The sequence below is a fragment of the Molossus molossus genome, unplaced genomic scaffold, assembly GCF_014108415.1.
Source record: "Molossus molossus isolate mMolMol1 unplaced genomic scaffold, mMolMol1.p scaffold_m16_p_8, whole genome shotgun sequence".
NCBI classification, from domain to species: Eukaryota; Metazoa; Chordata; class Mammalia; order Chiroptera; family Molossidae; genus Molossus; species Molossus molossus.
Window position 1 is genome coordinate 35429578 of NW_023425402.1, and position 25114 is coordinate 35454691.

At 35.3% G+C, this 25114-nt stretch overlaps 1 protein-coding gene across 3 annotated transcripts in view; it reads left to right on the top strand.

Annotated features, from left to right (window-relative positions):
• Positions 1-25114, top strand: part of SMAP1 (small ArfGAP 1) — a 130062-nt gene that overhangs the window by 58496 nt on the left and 46452 nt on the right. For all 3 annotated transcript variants that reach the window (XM_036248034.1, XM_036248035.1, XM_036248036.1), the window contains exons 3-6: positions 2441-2526; positions 10176-10251; positions 16986-17066; positions 21895-21975. In XM_036248034.1, coding sequence (XP_036103927.1) covers positions 2441-2526; positions 10176-10251; positions 16986-17066; positions 21895-21975 — 324 coding nt within the window. The remainder of the gene's footprint in view (positions 1-2440; positions 2527-10175; positions 10252-16985; positions 17067-21894; positions 21976-25114) is intronic.

Sequence of the window (25114 nt, forward strand, 5' to 3'; positions counted from 1 at the left end):
CTTTTTCTCTGTCCCAACAACCACAGACCCATGCACCTGCACCCAGTTTTTGGTACTGGTATCTTGTAGAAATAACATATTATTTCACATCACTATTCCCATTCAGTTTGTTATACATCTTTTTTTCTCCTAATTGTGATGGATAGCATCCCTACTACAGCATTAAATAACTTGGTACAATGTACATGTATGCCTTGTTCCTAAATATTTTTTTGCCAAAAGAAAATATTAATGACCTTAATTAACGAATATTTTATATAAAATGTGTATAGTCATATTCATTGAATATAGGATATCACTGATTGTAAGATGCACCTCTATTTTACAAACTAATAATAAAAAATGATTAATTACAAGATACCATCAATTGTAAGAAGAGTTACTATTACATAAATGTAAAAATATGAAGAAACATGTAACAGGATTAGTGAGATAGGGCATGTATAGTAGATATTGTTTTTAGTCTTATTAAATTTATTTCTATGTATTCTTATTAAAAATTTCTGTGTATTCTGCCCAGCTGGTGTGGCTCAGCGTTTGAGCATCGACCCATGATCCAAGAGATCAACGGTTCAATTCCTGGTCAGGGTACAGGCCCAGGTTTTGGGCCCAGTCCCCCATGGGTGGCATGCAGGAGGCGACCAATCAGTGTTCTCTCTCATCGATGTTTCTGTCTCCCTCTCCCTTCCTCTCTCTCTAAAATCAGTAGAGAAAAATATGTATTTTAAAAATTTCTATGTATTCTTGTTTGCATGATAGAAACTTTTCAAATCTTACTTTCATAGTTTCTATGAGCTGTATTTTCTTGGCCTAATTCTTTATATTTGCTTAATGCCTTTATGACTGCATAAATTGCTCATCCCTACTTCCAATATTTCAGTGTGGCATAAAGATGCAACATCATTTGAATATTGGAGATGGAAAACATTTTTTCTTTTTTCAGGAAGGATAAGCTATACTGAAACTTTCTCAACTCTTACTTGCTGTAAAGAGTTACATATTAGCTCTTCTCATACTAACTTCATGCTAGGATGTGTTATGATGTAATAGAGTCCTCTGACCTTGTACTGTCAATTTACCTTATACAAACTTTTCCTCGTCTCATATACTTTTTAAAAAATTTATTTTAAAATTATAGTTACATACGATATTTTATTAGCATCTGATACACGTTTGAAGGTTAGGTTTATTTTGCCTTAGCTTCTGTTTTTTTCTCTGGAGACAAATAACAACAACAAAAAACCTTTCAGTCTCTTTTTGGTTTAATGGTCCCTTATATTTCCCAGCCCCCTGTTACTTCACTTTCTCAGTGTTTCTAGAAGAATGACTTAGACATCTTGTTTACTTTGAGAGAATACTTACGTTGAGGTGGGGTGGAGTAGGTCCATAGTGAATGTATATTAGTATTTCGCACACCTTTAAACTCTCAATTGGGAGAAAAGTCACTTTTTTTTTTATTTGAAGGAATGTACGTTCTGTGTACCCTTGAGGGCTACAACTCAAGGTCAACATCCAATAATCTGTTAAATCTGGATTATCTTCTCTGGGATGCAGGTGTGTGTGTCCAGGAACCCAGAAAAATAAAAGGAATTATAAAAACTGATTTTTCTACCAATTAAAATATTTTAAGGAACTCAAACTTTGTGTAAATAATGTTAAATAGTAATAGAATAATGTTTTGTTTGTAAATGTTAATTTAGTTTCTAATGTAACTATCCAGGAAGTACTGTTTGGCTAGTCTTCATTCATAGATGATGTTGAAATGTAATTAAACTGAAATGGTTATTAAATTCTCTTGGGGTTTATAGATTTTAGGGAGGAGGTTCTATAAATGAACTCTCCTGAACTTGTATATAAAATCTGGCCATTGAGCATAGTTTTTTTGTTTTGTGTTTTTTTTTTTGTAGGAAGAGAATCCATATCTTATAGCGGAATCTTAAAGAAGTTAATAACTACAAAAAAATTAATCCACTTCTGTAGAGTTCTGTTTGCTTTCTATACTGATCTTGATTGTAAATCATGAAACCCCAGAGTATTTTGAAGCTTGAAACAAAGAAAATTTTATATTCAGGCTCCACTTTGAAAATGGTAGCATTGTTTAAGTGGTAAATTTAAAACAATAATAATACTGCACATGAACTACCCCAGGAATTCACTTTTAGGAAATAGTGAGCATAAATGAAGATGGTATTTGTATGTTCAGAAAAAGGCATTAGAAAATTGGATCCATATATGTTGAAAAAAATGTGAAGGATTAAAAGCATGTTTTTATTTTGAACATGAGTAATTTCATAATTGTAATTTAAATTAATTTTCTAAAGAGAATTATATTTATTGGAAATAATAAGTGTTACTTGGTATTTGTATATATGTGTGTATAGAAGTTACTTTTTAATGTTCATGTGAATAATGAAAATACTTGATTTTTATTTTATTATAGTGCATGCAGGATATGGGAAATACTAAAGCAAGACTACTCTATGAAGCCAATCTTCCAGAGAACTTTCGAAGACCACAGACAGATCAGTATCCTTTAATATTTCTTTATTGTGGGTGTGTAAAGAATTAACTCATTTTTACAGTTCATATTTTAACCGTGTTTAGGAAGATGTGAAAAGATGTGACCTTGATCTGTGTTGTGCTTTGTATGTAGTGAATTTTTGTTAGGGATCTAGACATGATCTGCATAGTGTATTTTTATGTAGTTATTACTAAATATAAAATATTATACCTATTCTTACTACTTGATCTCTAACTCTTTTTTTTTAAAATAAATTTAAAAAAATCTATTTATTAACTTAGAGAAAGAGAGAGAGAGAGATCAGTTTGTTATTGTACTTATTTATGCATCCATTGGTTGATTCTTGTTTGTGCCCTGACTGGACCTGCAATCTTGGCATATTGATTGGGATGATGTTCTAACCAACTGAGTGAGCTACTCGGCCAGGGCTGTGACCTCTAACTCTTGACTGGAGAATTTATTTTAGATTGTTTATTAGAGATTTGATTTGTGAGTATCTTGAGCATTTTAAAAAAGTCTTTTGCATAGGGATTTTTTTATTACCTTTATATAGTAATTATATTTATGTGAAGTAGTTTGCCATGTATGCATTAAAATGACAATTACATATTTAGTGGAAGTACTGAAGTAATTTATGCTCATATTCACTACTGACATTCCATCTTTGCATACGTTGCACAACTGTGTTTACTTTACAAATCTCTAATGAATGGAATACTTTCTCACAGGCATTTTAATTAGGATGTTCACCTTGTTAAAGATAAACATTTGATTCTTTAGGATTTCTCAAACTCATATTGAAGTTTGAGAAAGCAGTTCATCACAATTGTGCTGCTCTATAAATATGATTATCTGATTTATTGTAGGTATTTGTGATTCTCTCCAAAGGTGACATTTGCAGTTTTGACAATAAAATGTAGTTTCTTAAAGATCAGTTGTATATTACCCATTTGCATACCAAAACAGTTTGTGTGGTCAGTGAAAAAAGAAGATGATCTTTTCTCACATGAGATATAGGCCATTATATATATTTTCATATTTATGTAGAAACCTTTTAAGTTACATTTAAAAAATTAGTATTTGTATTTGATTTGTTCTGTTTTTGCTTCACCACCTCCTTCCCACAAATTTAGCATTCTGGTATCCAAGGCTATTTTTATTATAGCAAGATTCTAGGATAAGAATGGGAGGCACATTTCAGACTAAAAAATTGTGTGAGAAGTATTGAGGTGTGAGGAAACGTGACATTTTAAGGTTTTGATGTGACAAGATTTAAGTTTTGTGGGTTAAGTGGCAATAGAAGCGTATTTTCCAAATTATGAAGGGTTTTTATTACGATATAGAGCAGTTTAGACCTAATTTCATTGGCCTAAAGGATTGAAAGATTTGAAAAACCTTGAAGGGTTTTAAAGAAGGAGAAACATTGGAAACATTGACTTCTCCCCAAGGAAGATTAGTTGAAGGAGATCTTGGAGTCAGAGAGACCATGGAGAATACCATTATAGCCCTGAAGTGAGCAGAAATGAAGATATAAATTAGTGACATTGAGCAGGCAGTTGGGAAGATCAGAAGGAAATTTGGGAAAGCAGGAGCAGTTGTATTAGGTCTAGATGGGCTTTGTTTCTGAGAAAAGCACTGAGATGACCCCAGATTTTCTAGATTGTCTGAGGTTCTGTGGAATTCCGTGGAGAGAAGGAATTCAGTACCAGATGGAAGTTAAAGGGTTAAAAATGAAAGATAATGAGCCATGCTTCATTATTTTGGGCGGGTTGAGGTGTGTGTTGGACACATAGAGACATACCCATTTAGTAGTTGGAAACATGAATCTCTGCCCTAGAAGAAAGAAGAATTCTTATTTGATTTTTTAAATTAAATGTGACTACTTCTAAAGCATTTACAAATTATGGTCATATATGAGTTGTTGACCTCTTACTGTTCACAAAACAATCTAATAGAAAATACTTAAGGAGGGATTTTGTCTGAACAAATTTGAGATAGATGACTACTACTGATAAGAGTGTAAGATGATACCTTTTGGACCATGATACTGGCCTTTATATTCATTGTAATGCTATAGCCTTAAAAATTTTTTTACCTTAGTTATAGCAATAGCACTTTTATCCCTTTGTTTAATTATGAAACACTGTGATTTGGAGGTTGTATTAGGGAGACAAGAAGGAAAACCTGTTGCCTGTTTTTTATTCATGAATCATTCTAAAGCTCGGCTCTTTTAAAAAGCCTAACATCTCTGCACTTTTATTGATTTTAACATAGTTGTCTTATCTCCAAAGGCAAGTAGAACCAAACTGAGTAAAACTCATATAAAATGGAACTTCACAGTGTTATTAACAAAATTTGTCACTTTTTGAAAGCTTTACACTTACGAAAGTTATGCAAAAGCTGCTGTGAAAGTATAATTTATCATGTGGGATGTGGTTAATTATGGGCTGCATGTACTAGTGCATGACAAATGATAGAGCTTTATGTTATTAGTATATTTTGTCTTATCTGAAACTTTAATTACTTCAGTTCCATGAGATCTATTGTGCACCAAAGCTAATCAGCAGTTCTCCTTTGAGCTTTTGAACGTTTTACTGCTGTCAGTGGCATGTCTCTGGAACTGGAAGATTTTCTTCTTGGGAGCAGATATTAATTTAATGGTCTTTTAAATGGTATCTTTAAAGAAAGGAAAAAAATCTTCAAACGCAAATAAATACACGTTAAAAGATAAAATACATAGTAATGTTAAATTTGGGGGGGGCTTATATAGTACCAACCGTTAGTTTTGAGGATGGGGACAATTAATGTTTTTTAACTATAGGCATGGGGAAGATTCTGGGGTATTTTGTTTTTATTAATTAACTAAATCCAAATCAACGACTTAAACTTGAATTAACATTAAAATACATGGGTAGGAAAAAGTAGGTTTACAGTTCATATGGAAAATACAAGAATAAATAATAATATAAGAATAAACTCTGTTTCACATACTCACAACCATAAACCTATTTTTGCCCTACCCTGTATGCCTTACCTTGATTACCTGAAAATATTACTATTCTATTTCTTTTTTGTTGTTATTGTTATATACACTGTCAGTATAACTAAATCATGTGTCTCAAAGACACCTGGAGACTGGAAAATGAAAGTCAGTATTTCCTGATCTCCATATTCATTGGTTCTTTTGTTGTTGTTTCTCATTTGTTCATCTGTTTAAACTTGTAACATGCAAGCCGCCTTATACCTGCCATGGGCCCTATGTTTTAAAATATTGATAAGAGTTAAAAATTAAATAGCACTCACTATGTGCCCTGTACTGGTTTAGTACACTGGCTTATTTAATTCTTACAATAATCCTGTTCTGAGATGAGTCTTAGTGTTATCTCCATTTTAAAGGTGAGAAAACAGATACAAACTTATATAAAAATAAAAGCTAACTTCCTTTATTGAATGCTTACTGTTTGTTAGGTACTATGTTAAGCTCTTCTTAATATGTAATCCCCCAAACTAAATAACTTTGTGAGATGAGTATGGTTTTTTTCAAATATCTAGATATAGATTCAGTAGATTAGCTAACTTCAAAGTCACAGTAACTGCCAGTTAAATAACAAGTGCCTACTGGTACCAGAAATGAGGATACATTGGAGCCCATCTTCTTTGGGAATTAGTTTCCCTTGAAACCCTATCAAATTGTACAGTAGTTCCCTCTTATCTGTGGTTTCACTTTCTGCAGTTTCAAATTACTCAAGGTCCACCGTGGTCCAAAATATCAAATGGAAAATTTCAGATATTTTGAGAGAGAGAGAAAGAGACACCATGGCCACATTCACGTACCTTTTAGTATAATACATTGTTTTAATTGTTCTGTTATTTACTGTGCCTGACTTATAAATTAAACTTTGTTATAGGTATGTATGTATGTGTATATGCATGTATGTAGGAAAAATATAGTATATCTGAGGTTCAGTATGATCTGCAGTTTTAGGCATCTGCTTGGGATCTTGGAACACATACTCTTCGGATAAGGGGGGTACTGCTATAATGACAGTTTGCAGACACAGAGACTCTCTATAAATTAATCCATGCGGCTGTTCTTTGCCTTCTAGCATTGGAGTCAAATTTAGGAATCTTAACTACAGGACCATGAGCCAGCTCCTGATTCTATATCATGTTATGTAATATTTTTTATAACAGTAAAGATAATTACTGTTATAAAAATATATATATTTTTAAATTCTCACCTGAGGATATTTTTTCCATTGATTTATTTTTTAGAGAGAGTAGAAGGGGTGTGTGTATGGGGTGGGGGGTGCAAAGGGAGAGAAACATTGATGTGAGAGAGACACATCAATTGATTGCCTCCCACATGCACCCCAACTGGGGCTGGGGATCAAACCTGCAACCCAGGGATGTGCCCTTGACAGAGAATCAAACCTGAGACCCTTCTATATAATTTTTTAAAACAATAAATATATTTTCTTCACCTGGCATGAAAATGACATCAGTTAAGTAAATTCTTTTTTCTCTTCCCATTTGTGGAGGTAAAAGTTGTCTCTATTACGAAAATCGCTCAGTTCATCTACATTTTTACACCTTATTCAAAGGGCCACCTTTTTTGATTGTTTCATATTTTTCTGTTAGAAAAATATATGAACTTAGATTTATATATATGAGCAAACTTAACATTTACCTGATTTAAATGTGAAATAGTCGCCCTGGCCGGTTTGGCTCAGCGGTTAGAGCGTCAGCCTGTGGTCCACAGAGACCCGGGTTCGGTTCCCGCTAAGGCCATGTACCCTGGCTGCAGTTTGTCCCCGGCCCTGGTTGGGTCGTGTGGGTGGCGTCCACTCGATGTGTCCCTTTTACATCGATGTTTCTCTCTCTTCCTCTCTCTCCTTCCCGCTCTATCTGAGTAAAAAATGGAAAAATGTCCTCGGGTGAGGATAAAAAAAAATAAAAAAAATAAAAATAAATGTGAAATAGTCTATGTAAAAATACATAGCATTTTATGGAAATCTTGGCACACTTGTTAATTTTTTGATAATGAATTGGCTGCCAAAATTTTCACATATCTAAATAAACAGCTGTTTAGTAGCTCTGGTGCCTTACACTTGAAAGGGTCCTCAAGGCTGCTTTGAAAATGAAGGTGCCCCAGACAGTAGTGTGGTGAACACCTGGGGTAGGGCGGGAACCGAGTGGAGGGGGCATTAGGGGAAAAGTGGGGTACATCTGTAATACCCTTAACAATGAAGATAAATATTCCGGCCAGTGTGGTTCAGTGGTTGAATGTCGACCCATGCATCAGGATGTTGCTGGTTCGATTTCTGGTCAGGACACGTGCCCAGGTTGTGGGCCTGATCCCCAGTGGGGGTGTGTAGGAGGCGACCAGTCAGTGCTCTCTCTCATTGATGTTTCTATTTCTCTCTCTTTCTCACTTCCTCTCTCTCTAAAAATGAATAAAGGAAAACAAAACAAAAAAAATAAAGATAAATAAATTTTTTAAAAAATGAAGGTGCCTTCCAAATTTGACATTCTTCTTTAGATTTTATTTTAATCCTCACCCAAGGATCTTTTTCCCTTGATTTTTAGGGAGAGTGGGAGGGAGGGAGGAAGAGAGAAGGAGAGAAACATTCATTTGAGAGAGACTCATTGATTGGTCACCTCCTGCACTACCCTGACCAGGGTGGGGGGATTGAACCTGCAACCCCAATAACGTTGTCCTTGAACTGAAACTGCGACACTTTGGTCCTTGGGCCAATGCTCTGCTGAGCCACACCAGCCAGCGCTCTTCTTTAGATTTTCTTTCTAATTTCTTTTTTTTTATCCACACCCGAGGACATTTTTTTCCATTTTTTATTCAGATAAAGTGGGAGGGAGAGAGAGGAAGAGAGAGAGAGAGAAACATCGATGTGAAAGGGACACATCGAGTGGCTGCCACCCACACGACCCAACCAGGGCCGGGGACAAACTGCAACCGAGGTACGTGCCCTTTGCAGGAACTGTTAGATTTTAAAGCATGTCTTATCATTATGAGAAATTAACTGATTGATTCACAAATGAACTTGTGATGACCAGTAGTATTCTGAAAAGGTAGATGTCAGACATTCCTAGTTTCAAATCACAGCTCTCCTTTTCACTGTAGAATCCCAGAGAACCTTTTAAACTTTCTATGCCCCAGTTTAAGTTGTAAATGGCACTTACCTTGTAGGTTGTTAAGAGGACAAAAAAAGAAAATGTAAAGTGCCTTTGACATTGTCGGGTTGTAGAAAACTATCTGTAAAAAATGGCTTTCAATCATTCAGCTTACTTAATACATTGAATGTTTAGATTTTCTGCCTTGCTTTTATGAAAGGCCTTTGAGTGCTTTCATAATGCCTCAACTCTTTTATATCCACTGCACAGTGGTCTGTCAGCTCTTTTCGATTACCTATTGCCTCAACTGTCGATTTAAAATGCTTTTATTAACTTCTAATATGGAGTTATTGAATGGCTGGTGTGGCTCAGGTTTGTCCCATGAACCAAAAGGTTGCAGGTTCGATTCCCAGTCAGGGCACATGCTTGGGTTGCAGGCTCAATCTCCAGTAAGGGCCATTCAGGAAGCAGCTGGTTGATGTTTCTATCTCTCCCTCTCCATTCTGCTTTCTGAAATCAATAAGACATATTGAAAATAGAAATAATAATAATATATGGAGTTATTGGCTGAAAATGTATTGTTTTCCTGCTTCAGATAACTTTTCTTTTGAACAGAAGAATGTCTTAACCTGGGGATCCACAGTGATTGTATTTCAGTATAATTAATTTCCTTTGTAATTCTTTGTATTTAATTTTATGCATTAAAAATCACTATTCCAGAAATGAGTCCACAGGCTTTACCTGTGGGGTTCATGGTACTAAAAAGTTGAAGGGTCCTTGATGGAAGAGTTTTCATTTTAGTGGAATACAGTATGATAAAGCAGTGATTGAGTGGCAAGATAACCCCAAACTCTGAAATCCCACTAGAAGTGGCTCAGTTGATCAACAGGAATGGCTAGTGTAGCCAACTTCAAAAAAATGAAATATGCTAACCTTGGTTTTAGCTTCTTGACTTCATTTCTCACATTTTCAAGGGGGGAAAAAAGAAGGCTACCACTCAGACATTGGGAAAGCACATAAGTAGTAAAATCTTAATTGTTTAATTTTTCTAAGTTGCTGATGTGGAGTAATAATAAGCATATTACTGAGTTGTAGAAGGTTTACAGGAAATAAACTATGGGCAACACATACCCACAATGTCTGGTACACTGTGGGTTCTGTATGGGTATTAGTTTCTCTACATATACTGAAAATCCAAAATGAACCTTATTTGAATTTAGAGTTTGGGGGAGGTGGAGTGGAGAGCTGAGGAGTGTGTTGGGATTGAGAAATGCAGTTACTTTTCTTTCTAAAATTGGGTTGAGTGGTTTTGTTGGTTGGAGAAAGTTTCCTGAAAGAGACAGACTTTTTTGGTAGAAAGAAAAATAGGTTATAGAATTTAGTTGCAGAAATAGTGTGAGAGGAAAACAGACTGGGGAGTAGGAAAACTGAATTTAGAGTTTAAACTTTGTGGAAAGGAATGAATCAAGGGGAGTGTACATGTCACTGAGCTCATGCTTTTCCTTAAGTTACCTGTTTTCAGAGCAGTGGAATTTTTCATCAGAGATAAATACGAGAAGAAGAAATACTATGATAAAAATGCTATAGCAGTTACAAATGTAAGTAAAATATTCATCTCTGTCACCAATTTAAGTTTGTTAAATAGATCTTGAACTTTTAACATACAATCAGCTCAATTTATTTACTGTAAAGATATACTAGTTATGTACTTTGTAAAATTCGAATATTGGAATTTTTTGTCACATATGTTAATGAGCTCTTCAGAAGCAGAACTCTTGATTTAGAAAGGAGCATATTCTGAGAGTCTAAGAACTGCTTAAATGGCATTTAATTAAGTTAATTTTATGAAATTTGCAAAAAGAAAAAGCCACTAATTGGAAAAAGGGGAGAGAAAATGATTTTACTACATTATGGATATTTGTGAAAAATAAAAGTCAGATTTATCCTCCTCTAAGGTCTTTGGTGGATCTGCTAATGGGTTGTTATTATCAAGCCTTTTGATAACTAATAGTTGAAACTTTACTGTAGTGATCAAATACGTTATATCACTGTTTGTTTTTTTTTTTAATGTGTTTTTTTCTTCTGATGATATCTCCCCATCCCAGTTACTTACAGTTTAAGACTAATTGTCTTTATTGATGCAATCATTTCTTGGCCCTTGATTTCTACATTAATAAGCAAGCTATAAGTTAGTTGATCTTGTGGTTAAGTCATCTGTCAAGCAATTTAGAGACAATTAATTTCATCTCATTTTACATTCAAACTGGGTTTTTCTTTTTAGTTCATATAGAGAAGCAATATACTAAAAAAAAATTAATCAAATATTTTAATATATTGTCTTTGACCATGAAAAAAATCTTGTTAAAAAACGTTTTAACATATTGTTAATGTTTATTTTGGAGTGAAGATACCCTGTGTGTAGAGTTCAGGCTGCATTTACAGTGAATGCAGGAGAGGAAATCTTTTGAAAGATTGATAAAAATTGACAATATTGAGAATAATATTTATAATGTCCATAAAACTAAGTTTAGTTATAGCATTAAAAAGGATTAACGTTAAAATATAAGTAATATGTTTTCATATGAAATTTTAAGAAATCCTTTTTGTATGTTTTATAAAAAATACTGCTTCACATTACACATTCTTTTTGATATCCTGAACTTTTTTTGACTTTTTTATTGAATTTATTGGGGCACCATTGATTAATAAAATTGATATGTTTCAAGTGTACAATTCTGTAAATACATCATCTGTATATTGTAGGTTCACCACCCCAAGTCAAGTCTCCTTTCATCACCATTTACCCCCCATGCTCTTCCCCCACCCCCTAAACTTTTTTGTTGTATCTGTATTTATAGTATTTTTTTTCTTCATGGGATCCATTTAGAGATTATTTTTATGTAGCAATGTATAGGAAAATATTTTTATCTGTAAACGATAAAAGCTATTATGGAATCCCCCCTTCCCCCAGGTATGATAATGATATTATATTTAGTTAAGAGGAATTCTTCACTATAAAAGATATATGCTGGACTAAAATGTTTAGGGATCAGGTGTCATTATATCTGTAACTCATTTTTTTTTTTTTTTTTTTTTTTTTTTTTAATCCTCACCCGAGGACATTTTTTCTATTTTTTGTTCAGATAGAGTGTGGGAAGGAGAGAGAGAGAGAGAAACATCGACATGAAAGGGACACGTCGAGTGGTTGCCACCCACACGACCCAACCAGGGCCGGGGACAAACTGCAACCGAGGTACGTGCCCTTAGCGGGAACCGAACCCGGGTCTCTCCGGACCGCAGGCCGACGCTCTAACCGCTGAGCCAAACCGGCCAGGGCTGTAACTCATTTTCATTAATTGTTTTCTATTTATAATATTTATTATAGCAATTAAGTTATACAAACACATCTACAAATAAACTAGCATATTAATTATATTAATGATGAAATACTGCATTCTTTCACTTTCATGTATATTGCAGTAACTTGATTCAAAGTCTTTACATGAATCTTTACCATTAATGTCTTTGTCATCACTAGAACCATTTGTTGAGTTATCTAACTCAGTTTTTTGATGAGAAATGTTTTCAGTTACAGTTGACATACAATATTATTAGTTTCATGTGTACAACATAGTGATTAGACATTTATATAACTTATAAAGTGATCATCCCAATAAGTCTAGTACCCATCTGACACCATACATAGTTATTGCAATATTGTTGACTGTATTCCCTATGCTGTACTTGACATCTCTGTGACTGTTTTTTATAACTGGTAATTTGTACATCTTAATCCATTCCCCTTTTTTACTCATCCCTCAATCCCCCTCCCATCTAGCAACCATCAAAATGTTCTCTGTATCCATGTATAACTCATCATTTAAATGGCTCAGTGAAACCTGGCAGCTGAGGGAGGGAGGGAGCGAGAGCAAACATGCTGCACTGTTAAGGTTTGATGACTATTAGTGAAGTTTATAGAGATATTTATTCTACGATTTAAAAATTTTTTTTGTAGGTTTGAAAATAAAAATTTCAAGTAAAAGAGTTTATAGTCTTGAATTTATATTATTCATGTAATGAACATTCAGAAAAGTTCACAAAATTCACATTTTAACCTAAGAGAAAATGTATCTTACCAATTCATTTATAAGCCAGGTAATGATTTTTTTTTGTTTATATTTTGTAAGTTTAAAGTACTTCTTTCTCTTTTGTGGCAATTGATGTGGAAGTATCTCATCTTAAATATTACTAAAAATTACATTATATACTTGTATCGCATGTTTTGTCCTCAGTAGTAGATTGAACATTCATTCAAATACTTTTTTATTATTTATTGGTCACAGTCTCTTAGGATATTGAAATAAAGAGGACAAGACCTTTGCTTTGAGAGAGATTTAATTTCATAGTGGGAATGAGACCAGGTTAAAAAAATAAACATAACATAAAACAAAATACAAGTATCTTATATCTCAGGTACTTAAGGAATACTAGGACTAGGGCACTTAAGGGGATATCTAAGGAGGGACATTTTGAATATTGTACTCTGATAAAGAGATGCCTTGAGTGGCTGGCTATTAAGTATCACATGGCTATCACCCCTATATTAAATGACTCCAAATTGTTCTACCTTTGGATTTTGTGTCTGATTTTTAGAGTTTTCTGTCTACTCTTATTTTAGCTGTAATTTTTCAGTGTTGCCAGTATTACTGCTCTTATTTTAAACGACTAAGGGCCTAAAGGTGACCCTGCTTCTCTGTGTAAGACAGTAACTTTTTAATCCTTAAAAAAACCTGATAAATTTCTTGCCTTTCTGAACATAAACATTTCAGAATGGTGTGGCAAAACACAAAACAATAACCTACAATAGAATAGTGGCAAAGAGTTTGCTGTTTTTTCCTAAAATATTGCCCTCCTGCCTCCCAGGCTGTTCAATGTGTTTATGAGCTACACCCCATGTGAATCCATCATGTAGAGTATAAAAGGGGCTAGGATGGTACTTCCTTCATTCCTAGGGATTTATTTGTCTTGTGAAGAGTAGCTTCAGTGAACTGTTAATAAACATGGTGTATGGTTGTATAAACATGATTCTTCTGAGAAAGTAAGGCGGGTTTTATGTGCTGCTTTTATGGAGGGAGTTTGTGGTATAGGCAATAGGATTTTGGGTGCTTTGTAGCACCATGAGCATGAATTAAGGGAGAATGCTTCAAGGGGAAAAGTGAAATTCAGATAAAGACAAAAACAAAGGAAAATATGTTCCAAGTAAAAAGGTTTTTCTATAATTTTTACTGATTTTTAACCTCAAACAGAAAAAAAAAATATTTTATTTATTTATTTATTTATTTATTTATTTATTTATTTATTTTTCATGTTTTAAAGTAACTGCTGGGCACCAGTGTGGGCTTATCATTGTCAACCCTCACTATTTCCGATCCCTCGCTTTTGAGATCTGTGCTAGTGTCTTATTTTGATACTAGATATGGAGTGACAGATTGGTTGTTGAAGTTCCCTTGGATTGTTCCTTTTTGTTCATTTAGTCACAAATAACAAACATTATTGAATATATACCATCTACAAAGTACTGGAACTCAAATAGTATAGTCTTTATCCCAAAGTAGCTTACCCTCAACCATTATCAACATGTACATGTACAGTGACCAGAATGTGGTAACTGTTATGACAGAAGAATAAAAGTGTTATTATGGGAATACAGGATTTAGGTAGTTGTAATTTCCACTAGGAGAATTTTTAAAGAAGGTCATGTTTAAGATTATCCTTAAAAGGAAAGTAAGATTTCAGAGAAACTAGGATAAGTGTTGATGTAATGGCAGGAAGGACATTTCTGGCTAAAGGGACATTTTATCCCATCTATGCTAAAATTAGACGAAGGGGAAAGAGAATTTAGATATATTATTGGTGTTTGGGTTTGGTGAGTAGTCCACAAGACTGTCTTGTCTAGTGAGTGTGAAGGAGGACTATCCAGAGTGGGTAGATGATGAGAGAATAAATGTATGAGGAAGTAAGTCTTGAAAGGCAAATAGAGATTATATAGAGGCCTTGAATGCCAGACTACTCGGGATTTTTTTTTAAGTTAAGGGATGCTTATTGGGTTAATTTTTAAAAATAAATTGCTAGAAACTTAGTGAGTTAACACAGATTTATCATCTTATAGGTTCTGTTGGTCAAGAGTCTGGGCATGGGTTAGCTGGGTTCTCAGCTCTGGATGGATATCCCCAGACGGAAATCAAAGAGTTGACCTGGGTACAGTCTTAATCTTATGTGAGGCTTAGTGTCTTCTTCCAGGCTCACAGTTTTTGTCAAAATTCATTTTCTTGTGGGTAAGTGACCAAGGCTTTGTGTTCTTGCTAACTGTTAGATGGAGACTACTGTCTGTTTCCAGGGGCCACCTTCAGGTCCTTGCTAGATAACCCCATCCTCTTACAACATGGCATCTTGCTTCTCCAAGGCCAGTTGGAGAATTTCTCTCACACATCACATCTGTTATTTATATTTTTATGTTCAGCTTTTACATGAGCTTGGATAAAAAGGTCTTTATAATACAGGTTATCTTAAGTGATTTTATGTGCTTTTAAAAATCTCTTTGTTTCCTGTGTAAAATAGCAATTAAAGATCTCTTGCAAATAAATGTCCAGTGGGATAAACCAGCTTTGAAGCCATGTTTTAAGATGTTGTTTGACTTCTTAAATATTTTCTTCAATGTGTAATTTTCATTAGTAGTCACTAAATGGCTAGTTTGCACAATTATAACAGCCAATGATGTGCAAGGCAAAAACTCTAAAGTTTATGGTCTCGGATTGTGATTCAAGAATTACAGCCATAACTAACTTAATAACCAGCATATTGAATGAGGACTTGTCATCTCAGAGTGTTATTTTGATATTACATAATGACCTTTCTGTAGTAGTACCTTTTATTTATTAAAAAAAAATTTTTTTTTTTAATTGCTTTTTAGAGAGAGAGGAAAGATGAGGGAGAGAGAGAAACATTGATGAAAGAGAACATTGAATGGCCGCCTCCTGCATGCACTGCACTGGAGATCAGACCCACAGTCTGGGCATGTGCCCTGACTAGGAATCGAACTGGCGACCTCTTGATGCATGGGTCAACGCTCAACCATTGAGCCACACCGGTTGGGCAGTACCTTTTATTTTTAAAAATTCAGCCCTAGCCAGTTTGGCTGAGCGGTTAGAGCATCGGCCCACGGACCAGAGAGTCCTGGGTTTGGTTCCTGCTAAGGGCACGTACCTCAGTTGCAGTTTGTCCCCGGCCCTGGTTGGGGTTGTGTAGGTGGCAACCACTCGATGTATCTCTCTCACATCAGTGTTTCTCTCTCTCTCTTTTCCTTCCTCTCTTTTCCTCCCTCTCTCCCTCCTGCTCTTTCTGAAGATAAATGAAAAAAAAAAAAAATTCCTCATAGGCACTGTTGATATGATAGGGCACTATAGACATGTCAGTTTTATGACTCCAAAGATCTACTCATTTTGTAAATGTATTTCAGTTATATTTTGGCAGTAGAGAGAGCAGGAAGATAATGCTTCTATTAAAGTGATCAACTACGCATGAAGAAATTGAATAGGAAGATGTGTGAGAGGCTTTTAGATGAAATCCTTTTTCATGTATAAATTGCCTCTGCTGCATATATAACTGTCTCATAATGCTTTGGGGTAATTCAGCAAGTACAGCACTGGAAATGGTGTTTGTGCATACTGATCGTAAAGAAGGAAGTGTTTAAATTGCTTTATAAGTCCATCTGCTGCTTTGTTGTTATACTGCATTACTCCACTTTTTTTTCTCCCAGCGTTTTTGTTTTTTTTTCCTGTTTTCTTAAACAGTTGATTAAAATTTTAATTTTCCCTATTTGAGATCTGTTTTATTTTCCATTCTTAAAACAGTTATTGTGAGTTAAAAAGAACCAACTCATTTGTGCCTCCCTGCTACTTGGGACAATATGTCTTCATGCATTAGTATTTCGATAGAAATAGTGACTTGACTAAAAGTGAATCATTGGAAAAGCTTATTTTTTAAATACTTTTGGTATGACCTTATCTTAGTACATTTAAAGTTTCATATCCCAGCAAAATCCATTTTAAATCATACACTATTCTGTAATAAATATTTTAAGAAATTTTGTGTGGAAGTTTTTAAAAAGCAATACATCCTTCTTGATACATTAGTTTCCTTTGTTAACATACTCCTAAGTACTTCTGTATCTCAGAAATACATGGGGTATTTTTGTTTCTTTCCTGTACCTATGAGTTCTGATTACCTTCTCTTTGTTTTTTTTATCTCCTGACTTTTCATCTGCATTCCACAGATTTCCTCCTCTGATGCTCCCCTTCAGCCTTTGGTAGCCTCTCCTTCTCTACAAGCTGCTGTTGAGAAAAACAAATTGGAGGTATGGTAGTGTTTTAGCCAGCTGCATTATGTAGTGATCAGTGATAAATGAACTTTTTCAGTGTGTCATATTTGGACTGCTGTAATAGTTGTTTAAATATTGTTGTTAAATAGGTTAAATACTACAATATCTAGAATATATTCCTATGCTACAGGTAGTATTAATGGATTTTAACCTATATTTGATTTCAGAATGACTGATTTATACCATAGGTATATCTCAACATTTAAAAAACAATTAACTTTTGCCTTGGCCAGTTTGGCTCAGCGGTTAGAGCGTCGGCCTGCGGTCCGGAGAGACCCGGGTTCGGTTCCCGCTAAGGGCACGTACTTCAGTTGCAGTTTGTCCCCGGCCCTGATTGGTCATGCGGGTGGCAGCCACTCGATGTGTCCCTTCACATCGATGTTTCTCTCTCTCTCTCCCTTCCTCTCTCTCCCTCCCACTCTATCTGTGCAAAAAAGTAGAGAAAAAAAAAACAAAAACAATTAACTTTTTTTGTTTCTATTACTGCCTTATACTTAACTTTTTTTTTTTTTTAATAGTTGCTGTTGGATTCTTGGATCTACTTGTAATCTGATTAAAATGTTTTCTTTCTGTGATTCCTTTATAATCACTAGAAGAAAGTTAATTTTAAAAAGATTTTTAAGCAACAGTAACAGTCATGTAGATACAGTGTATGTAATATAGAATCATGAGTTTAGAATCATCAATGATAATTTTTTTAGATTGTCTTTGGGGTAGGGGTGGTTAAGGGTTAATGATACTACCATTATGATTTTTTTTTTTTCCTTTATCCTTACCTGAGGACATTTTTCTATTTTTTGTTCAGATAGAGTGGGAGGGAGGGAGGGGGAGAGAGAGAGAGAGAATGAAACATCGACGTGAAAGGGACACATCTAGTGGCTGCCACCCACACGACCAACCAGGACCGGGGACAAACTGCAACCGAGGTACATGCCCTTAGCGGAAACCGAACCCAGGTCCCTCTGGACACTCTAACTGCTGAGCCAAACCGACCAGGGCCCATTATAAATTTTTAAAGCCACTAAACATACTTGAGGTTTTTAATTTTTTTTTTACTCTACCTATTTTTATTTGTTACCTTGACCTTAATTAGTTTGAGACATTGTTTGAACTAACATTTTTTCTGTGTCTACCCCTTGATAAGTGGGTCACTATAGATGGGGCATACAAAGACAAATAAGATATGGTCCTTGTTTTCCAGGAGCTTGAAGTCAAATGAAGGAAAACAGGTAACTAGAGAACTTTGCAGATTTCTAATGCAGTATAATGTGTACTGAGATTGACGTGCACTCACCATGCTGCTATTAATACAGGAGGCATACTTTAATCTCTTAATAAACATTAGCTATAAGGATGAGCAGGCATTCCAAGTAGAGAAAACATCCTGTGGAGAAAAACCTGTGGGCAAAGTGGGATGTTGGGGGTTTGCAAGTAGAATGACACAGCGGAAACATGCATAGGATAGGGACAGAAATGGGAGAGGAGCCTTGTGAGCCTGCTGAAGAAAACTGGTGTTCATTCTGAAGGCCCTGGTGCTTTAATGATGAGTTCTAAGGGTAAGAGGTGTAATAGGATCTGATTTTCATGTCATAACATGGCTCCAGTGTCTCTGTAGAGAGTGAATTTTGTGCTGATGGGTACGGAAAAGGCTTGAGAACTTGTTATAATCTATGAATAAAATGATGGGAGCGTGTGCTAAAATGGAGGCAGAGAGAATGAAAAGGAAAGTATAGTTTTAAGAGATCTTGAGAAGATAAAATCTGGGATTTAGTAATCAATGGAATATGGAGGTACTTTGGGAAGATATGGTGACTCCCAGTTTGTCTTGAGCATCTCAGTAGATGATGGTGATATTGAATGAGAAAAGGATCGAAGCTGAGGAGGAGGAACAGGTTTGAGGAGAGAAAAAGAAGCTAGATGAATTAAAAGTTGTTTCTATTAAATATGAGGTGACTGTGGAACATCCAGGTGTCTAAGTAGGTGGTTGGATATACAGGTCTGATAGCCTAGAGGAAAGAGTCAAGATGGGAGGGATGGAGGGAAAAGCATTTTATAATATACAAAGAATTTTTGCACATCTCATTTATTCTTCACTTATAAAGTGGGGATAATATTTACCTCATAAAGTTGCTAGGATTAGATGAGTCAAAACAGGATCTGGCATATAGTAAGGGATCAGTAGATGTTACCTGTTATAAGGAAGAACAGTACTAAATAGCGATGCGCCAGTGGACTACAGTGAGTAGTGAGACTTCAGAGTTTGGGCTCTCTGTTGGCCCATGACCCTACCATTCATTGATTAGCTGTGTTGCTTTGTGCCTTACTTTCCTAAGATTTTATTTCTTCATTTGTAAATCTACAATAATGATAGTTTTTTCCAGACAGTTATTACAAAAATTAAATTTGAAAATAAGGTGTTTATCTCACTGCCTGGCCTATGGGAACTTTTATTATATATCTTATGTTATAGCCTAGGAATTGCTAGTATTACCTTTTCTGATTTACAAATAGTAAAAATTCTACTCTTGGAAGAGGTTGTGTCAAACACCATTTTCAAGGCACAGGTGAAAATGAACCTTTAGGCATTTAGACTAAGTTTTGTGTGATTATTATTCTGCCTCTCCTAGGTTTATCAGTTTATATTTTCATGTTTACTACCAGGAAACTAAAGTCAGACCAGTACTTAGCTGCTATAGTCATTCAGTTCTAGGTTTCTATACATCTCTTTCCTCTTAACACCTATGAATAATGCTCTTTGTGGAATCTTTTTGTTGTTTTGTTTTTTAGAATTTTTTAAATTAAATTTATTGGGGTGACGCTGGTTAATAAGATTACATGGATTTTTAGGGTACAATTTTATGAAACATCATCTGTATATTGCATTGTGTGCCTACCACCAAAGTCAGATCTTCCATTTCAATATATTTGGCCCCCATAATTTACCCTTTTCACATACCTGCCAACCCCCTTCCCTCTGGTAAGCAAAAAACTGTTGTCTGTGTCTGAGTTTTTATTTGTTTGTTTTTCTTGTTTGTTCATTTATTGCTTTCAGTTTTATATCCCACATGTGAGTGAAATTATAAGGTTGTTGTTTTTTCTTTTTATTGATTTTAGAGAGAGAGGAAGGGAGAGGGAGAGAGAAAGAGAAACATTAATGAGAGAGAACATTGATTGGCTGCCTCCTGCATGTCCCCCCTGGGATCGGGCCCACAACCTGGGCATGTATCCTGACTGGGAATCTAATTGGCAACCTCTTGGTATTGTGTGGGTCGATGCTCAACCACTGAGCCACACCAGCCTGCCAATGATATGGTTTTTAACTTTTTCTGACTTATTTTACTTAATATAATATTCTCAAAATTTATCCATGTTAATCTTTATTTCATTTTCCTCTTTTCCTGTTTGTGGACCTTAAGTTTTAATATTATATCCTTCTTGAAAATGCAAATTGTGAACATCATAATAATAGTTTACCTTGACTCATGGATTACACTAACTAGTAAGTTGGCTCTGGTCCCAAAGCACTATATTTAACTTTGTTTTTAATGAGAAAATAACTGTATTTGCCTTTTAAAAAATCACAATACTATGGTAATGGACTAAAAATGTTTTGTGATATTTTAAAAAATTGAAGTGATTGTACTGGACCCTTTTTCCCTTATGTTTACATGTTATAGTCTGTCTTTGTGTGATAGGAATTGTATTCATAATTTAGTTTACTTTTTCTTTTTGTTCAAATTTCAACTTTATGGTTGATATTTGGAAGCTTAATCTTGTGTAAAGATGCAGTGAGAATTTACTGCATAGAAGTCTTATTCGTTTAATTACACAAACTCTAAAATATCAAAGAAGTTCTAAATTGTCTCACCTCCACTTTAGCTTTTTTAAGAAAAGATTCTTTACAAATTTTATTTATTTATTGGTTTTAGAGGTGGGGGAGAGAGAGAGAGAGAGAGAGAGAAACATCTATTTGTTGTTCCACTTATTTATGCATTCATGGTTGCTTCTTGTATGTGCCCTGACCAGAGATTGGACCTGCAACCTTGGCGTATCAGGATAATGCTCTAACCAGCTGAGCTACTCTTAGGGCAGTGGTTCTCAACCTTCCTCATTCCGCAACCCTTTAATACAGTTCCTCATGTTGTGTGTGGGCATATCTCCATGTGGGCAGACCTTCCTGGAGACTGATAGAGGAGCGGTGTCTCGGTTCTAGCTAAGACCATTGGAAATATGTTTTACGATGGTTTTAGGCGACCCCTGTGAAAGGCTTGTTCGACCCCCAAAGGGGTCGCGACCCACAGGTTGAGAACTGCTGTCCTAGGGCCAAGAAAAAATATTCTTTTTTTTTTTTTTTAAATCCTCACCCGAGGACATTTTTCCATTTTTTGTACAGATAGAGTGGGAGGGAGAGAGAGGAACAGAGAGAGGGAAACATCGATGTGAAAGGGACACATCGAGTGGCTGCCACCCGCACGACCAACCAGGGCCGGGGACAAACTGCAACCGAGGTACATGCCCTTAGCGGGAACCGAACCCGGGTTTCTCCGGACCACAGGCCGACGCTCTAACTGCTGAGCCAAACCGGCCAGGGCGAAAAAATATTCTTAATTGTGTTATCAACATCTAACCTTAATGAAAGTATGAATTTGCTGTTTATTTTTATATTTCAGTATTACCAGATATTGTCATCATTGAAAATTTTTTGTACCTTTCTCAAATGACAACTCAGACTATTAAAATAAAATGTGTTAAGAGCTGACATTTTTTAAAAAAGTAAACCTATTAAATTTGGGCTGTGTTTTAGAAAGAAAAGGAAAAAAAAAAAGAAGAGAAAAAGAGAGAAAAGGAACCAGAAAAGCCTGCAAAACCTCTTACAACAGAAAAGGTAAAATTTCCTTTTTTTAAAAAAAGAAATTTATAAAGACTGCCATCTTATTTGTATATTTATATATGAATGAGTTTTGGGATATTCACAACATGCAGATAATCATTATTTTAACAACTATTTGTTGAGTGAATACTGTGTGCTAAATATGTCCTAATAGCTTGTTCTATGATTTGTATTCAATTACATATGTGTTGGTATAGATGATGTGAGTTCCTCAAAGACAAGTATTCCCCTGTTAATGACATAAAGAATGACATTTTAGCTTACACACAGAGACTTCAGTAAAGTTTAAAAAATAAAAAGATCATACCTGAGGGACCTTTAGAAAAGACTGCACGCTTAAGGTTAGCATTTGAGCTAGATTTTGAAGTGTAGGTAGATAAGGTGGAAGGTAGAAGTATATCATTTGGAGAGAACATCTTCAGGACATGCATGGAAACTGGAAATAGATAAAGTAAGTATGTTTGGAAAAAGAGGACTAGTGGAGTTTGAGGATATATGTCTATGATAGAAAGTAGTGAAAAATTAGACCAGAATGGTAGATTGAGCTCAAATTGTAGGAGCCCTTAAAGTCCAGGTTGATACTTTTTTGGAGGAAAGGCTGTGGGAAGCATTTTTAAGTTTCTAAAGCAGATGATACAGCTAATTCACAAGGGTTCTATTGGAAGATTATTTTGGCAATGATTGGCAGGTTAGACATGATTAGGTAAACTAGAGGTAGAGAGAACATTAGATTTTTGTAAATAGGGCTGCTTGGCTTTGAATGCATTTCACCACACAACTATGGAAGTATGATAGAGGGGTTATCAGTAAAGGAGCATTCTTTTTTTTGCCTCTTAATCCTTACCAGAGGATATTTTACCTTTTTTTGTTTTTTAGAGAGAGTGGGAGGGGGTGGGGCATGAGTGGGAGAAGAGAGAGAGAGAGGGAAACATTGATGCGAGAGAGACACATTGATTGGTTGCCTACCGCATGCACCCTAATACATGTGCCCTTGACTGGGAATCAAACCTGCTACCCTTTAGTGCACAGGCCGATGTTCTGACATTGAGCTACACCAACTAGAGTGGGAACATCCTTGATTTTATTGTTAAAAAAATTGACTATATCAGGGCATAAACTATAAAGTGCATCCATTTAAAGTGTACAATGCAAATATATACATGGTGGGAGCCTGTTGAAAGAATAATCACCCAGAGGGAAAAACTTTAGTTCCTATCAAAGTTTTATGGTTAAGATAGTGCAGTATAAAAAAAGAAAGGTATTTAAAAGTATAACAGTAGGGCCCTTGCCAGTTTGGCTTAGCGGTTAAGAGCATCAGCCAGAGGACCAAAGGGTCCAGGGTTTGATTCCCAGTTAAGGGCACATACCTACTTGGGTTGCAGGTTTGATCCCTGGTCAGGGTGGTGTGGGAGGCATCTAGTCAATGTCTCTCTCTCACATCATTGTTTCTCTTTCTCTCTTCCTCCCACACTCCCACTCTGTCTAAACACCCTGTCTAAAAATCAGTGGGAAAATATCCTTAGGTGAGGATTAACAAAAAAGAAAAAGTAGAACAGTGGGGAAACTGAAAGAAAAATAGCACAAATAAAGAGGCTTTACTTCACATATAGGTATTTTTCTGTGTGTTCTGAGCTCACAGTTTCCAGAGGGTATATATAATAAGTCTTCAGAGGAGAAATCACTAGTAATATCAGTGAAAATACAGGGTGGGGCCAAAGTAGGCTTATAGTTGTGAGTACATGAAACACAGTTTATTCTTATTATTGTTTATTAATTATTGTATTATTTTACATACAACTATAAAACTACTTTTGTTCCACCCTGCAGTAGCAGTAGTAGCTAAAATAATATCATCATCATAAGTAATAGTTGGCTTTATTGACCATCTGCTATATACCAGGAACAGTGCTAGGTGTGCAAATTAGATGTACAGTTGCATATGTACAACTTATATACAAAGGGACTACCCATGTATCTGCCACCTAAATCAGGAGATAGAACATGGCCAGCGCCCCAGAAGCTGCTCTTCATAATTCTTGCCAATCAAAATATCACTTCTCTTTTTTCTAGAGATAATCATTCCTTGTATTGTAGAAGTAGTTTCATCTTTTCTGCATGTATTTCTAAGTAATGTGGTTTGCTTTTTTCTATTTTTTTGAATGTATGAATGAAATAATACCACAAGTATTCTTGGGTTTTGCTTTTATTAGTCAACCTTTTTTTTTAAAGGTCAATCGTGTTGTTTATAGTTATAGTTTATTCAGTTAATTGTTTCTCACTCCAGAATCTCTGATTCAAATTCTAGATCCATGAAACTGGATCTTGGTAGAAGAATGAAAGCCTGTCTGCTGCGTGACTCAATGAAGAGCACCAGTGAGAAAAAGGCTTTGGGTGTGGACACAGGTCCTTTCCTCAGCAGTTTTGCTCAGATGCTGAAGGGAAATAATATAGTTATGTGTATGAAAAAAAAGTTTATGATAATGCCATTAAGTGGGAGGTAAAATATAAGATTGGCTAAAACCGAAATCAGCCATTTTCATAATTAGAAATTATCCAGCCCGGCCAGTGTAGCTCACTGGTTGAGCGTTGACCCATGCACTAAGAGGTCGCCGGTTCGATTCCTGGTCAGGGCACATGCCCAGGTTGTGGGCCCAATCCCCAGTGGGTGGCATGCAGGAGGCAGCCAGTCGATGTTCTCTCTCATCCATGTTTCTATCTCTCTCTCCCTTTCCTTTCCTCTCTCTCTAAAATCAATAAAGAAAAAAAAATTTTTTTAAAGAAATTTTCCAAAGTCAAGTTTATCTTTTAAAATCACAATTCTTTTACTCTAATTCCTATCTGATTAGAACCACCTGCATTTGGAGGCAAAATAGAATAGGGTGTTAGGATAAAATTTTGATTAGATACATAGTCTTGAGCCATTTACATATTCAAAATAATTAAATGTTAATGTTATTTTTTTTAGTTATAAAACATTTCTAATTATAAAAATTTGATATATTAGTTCTAGCTTCTTTTCCCCCTTTCTCCTCCTACCCCATCAGAAAATAAAAACTGGTGGGAAAGGACTTATACATTGACCCCTAAACTTGGAGTGGCCTAGATGTGTTAATGTGTGCTTTCTCTGGTAACA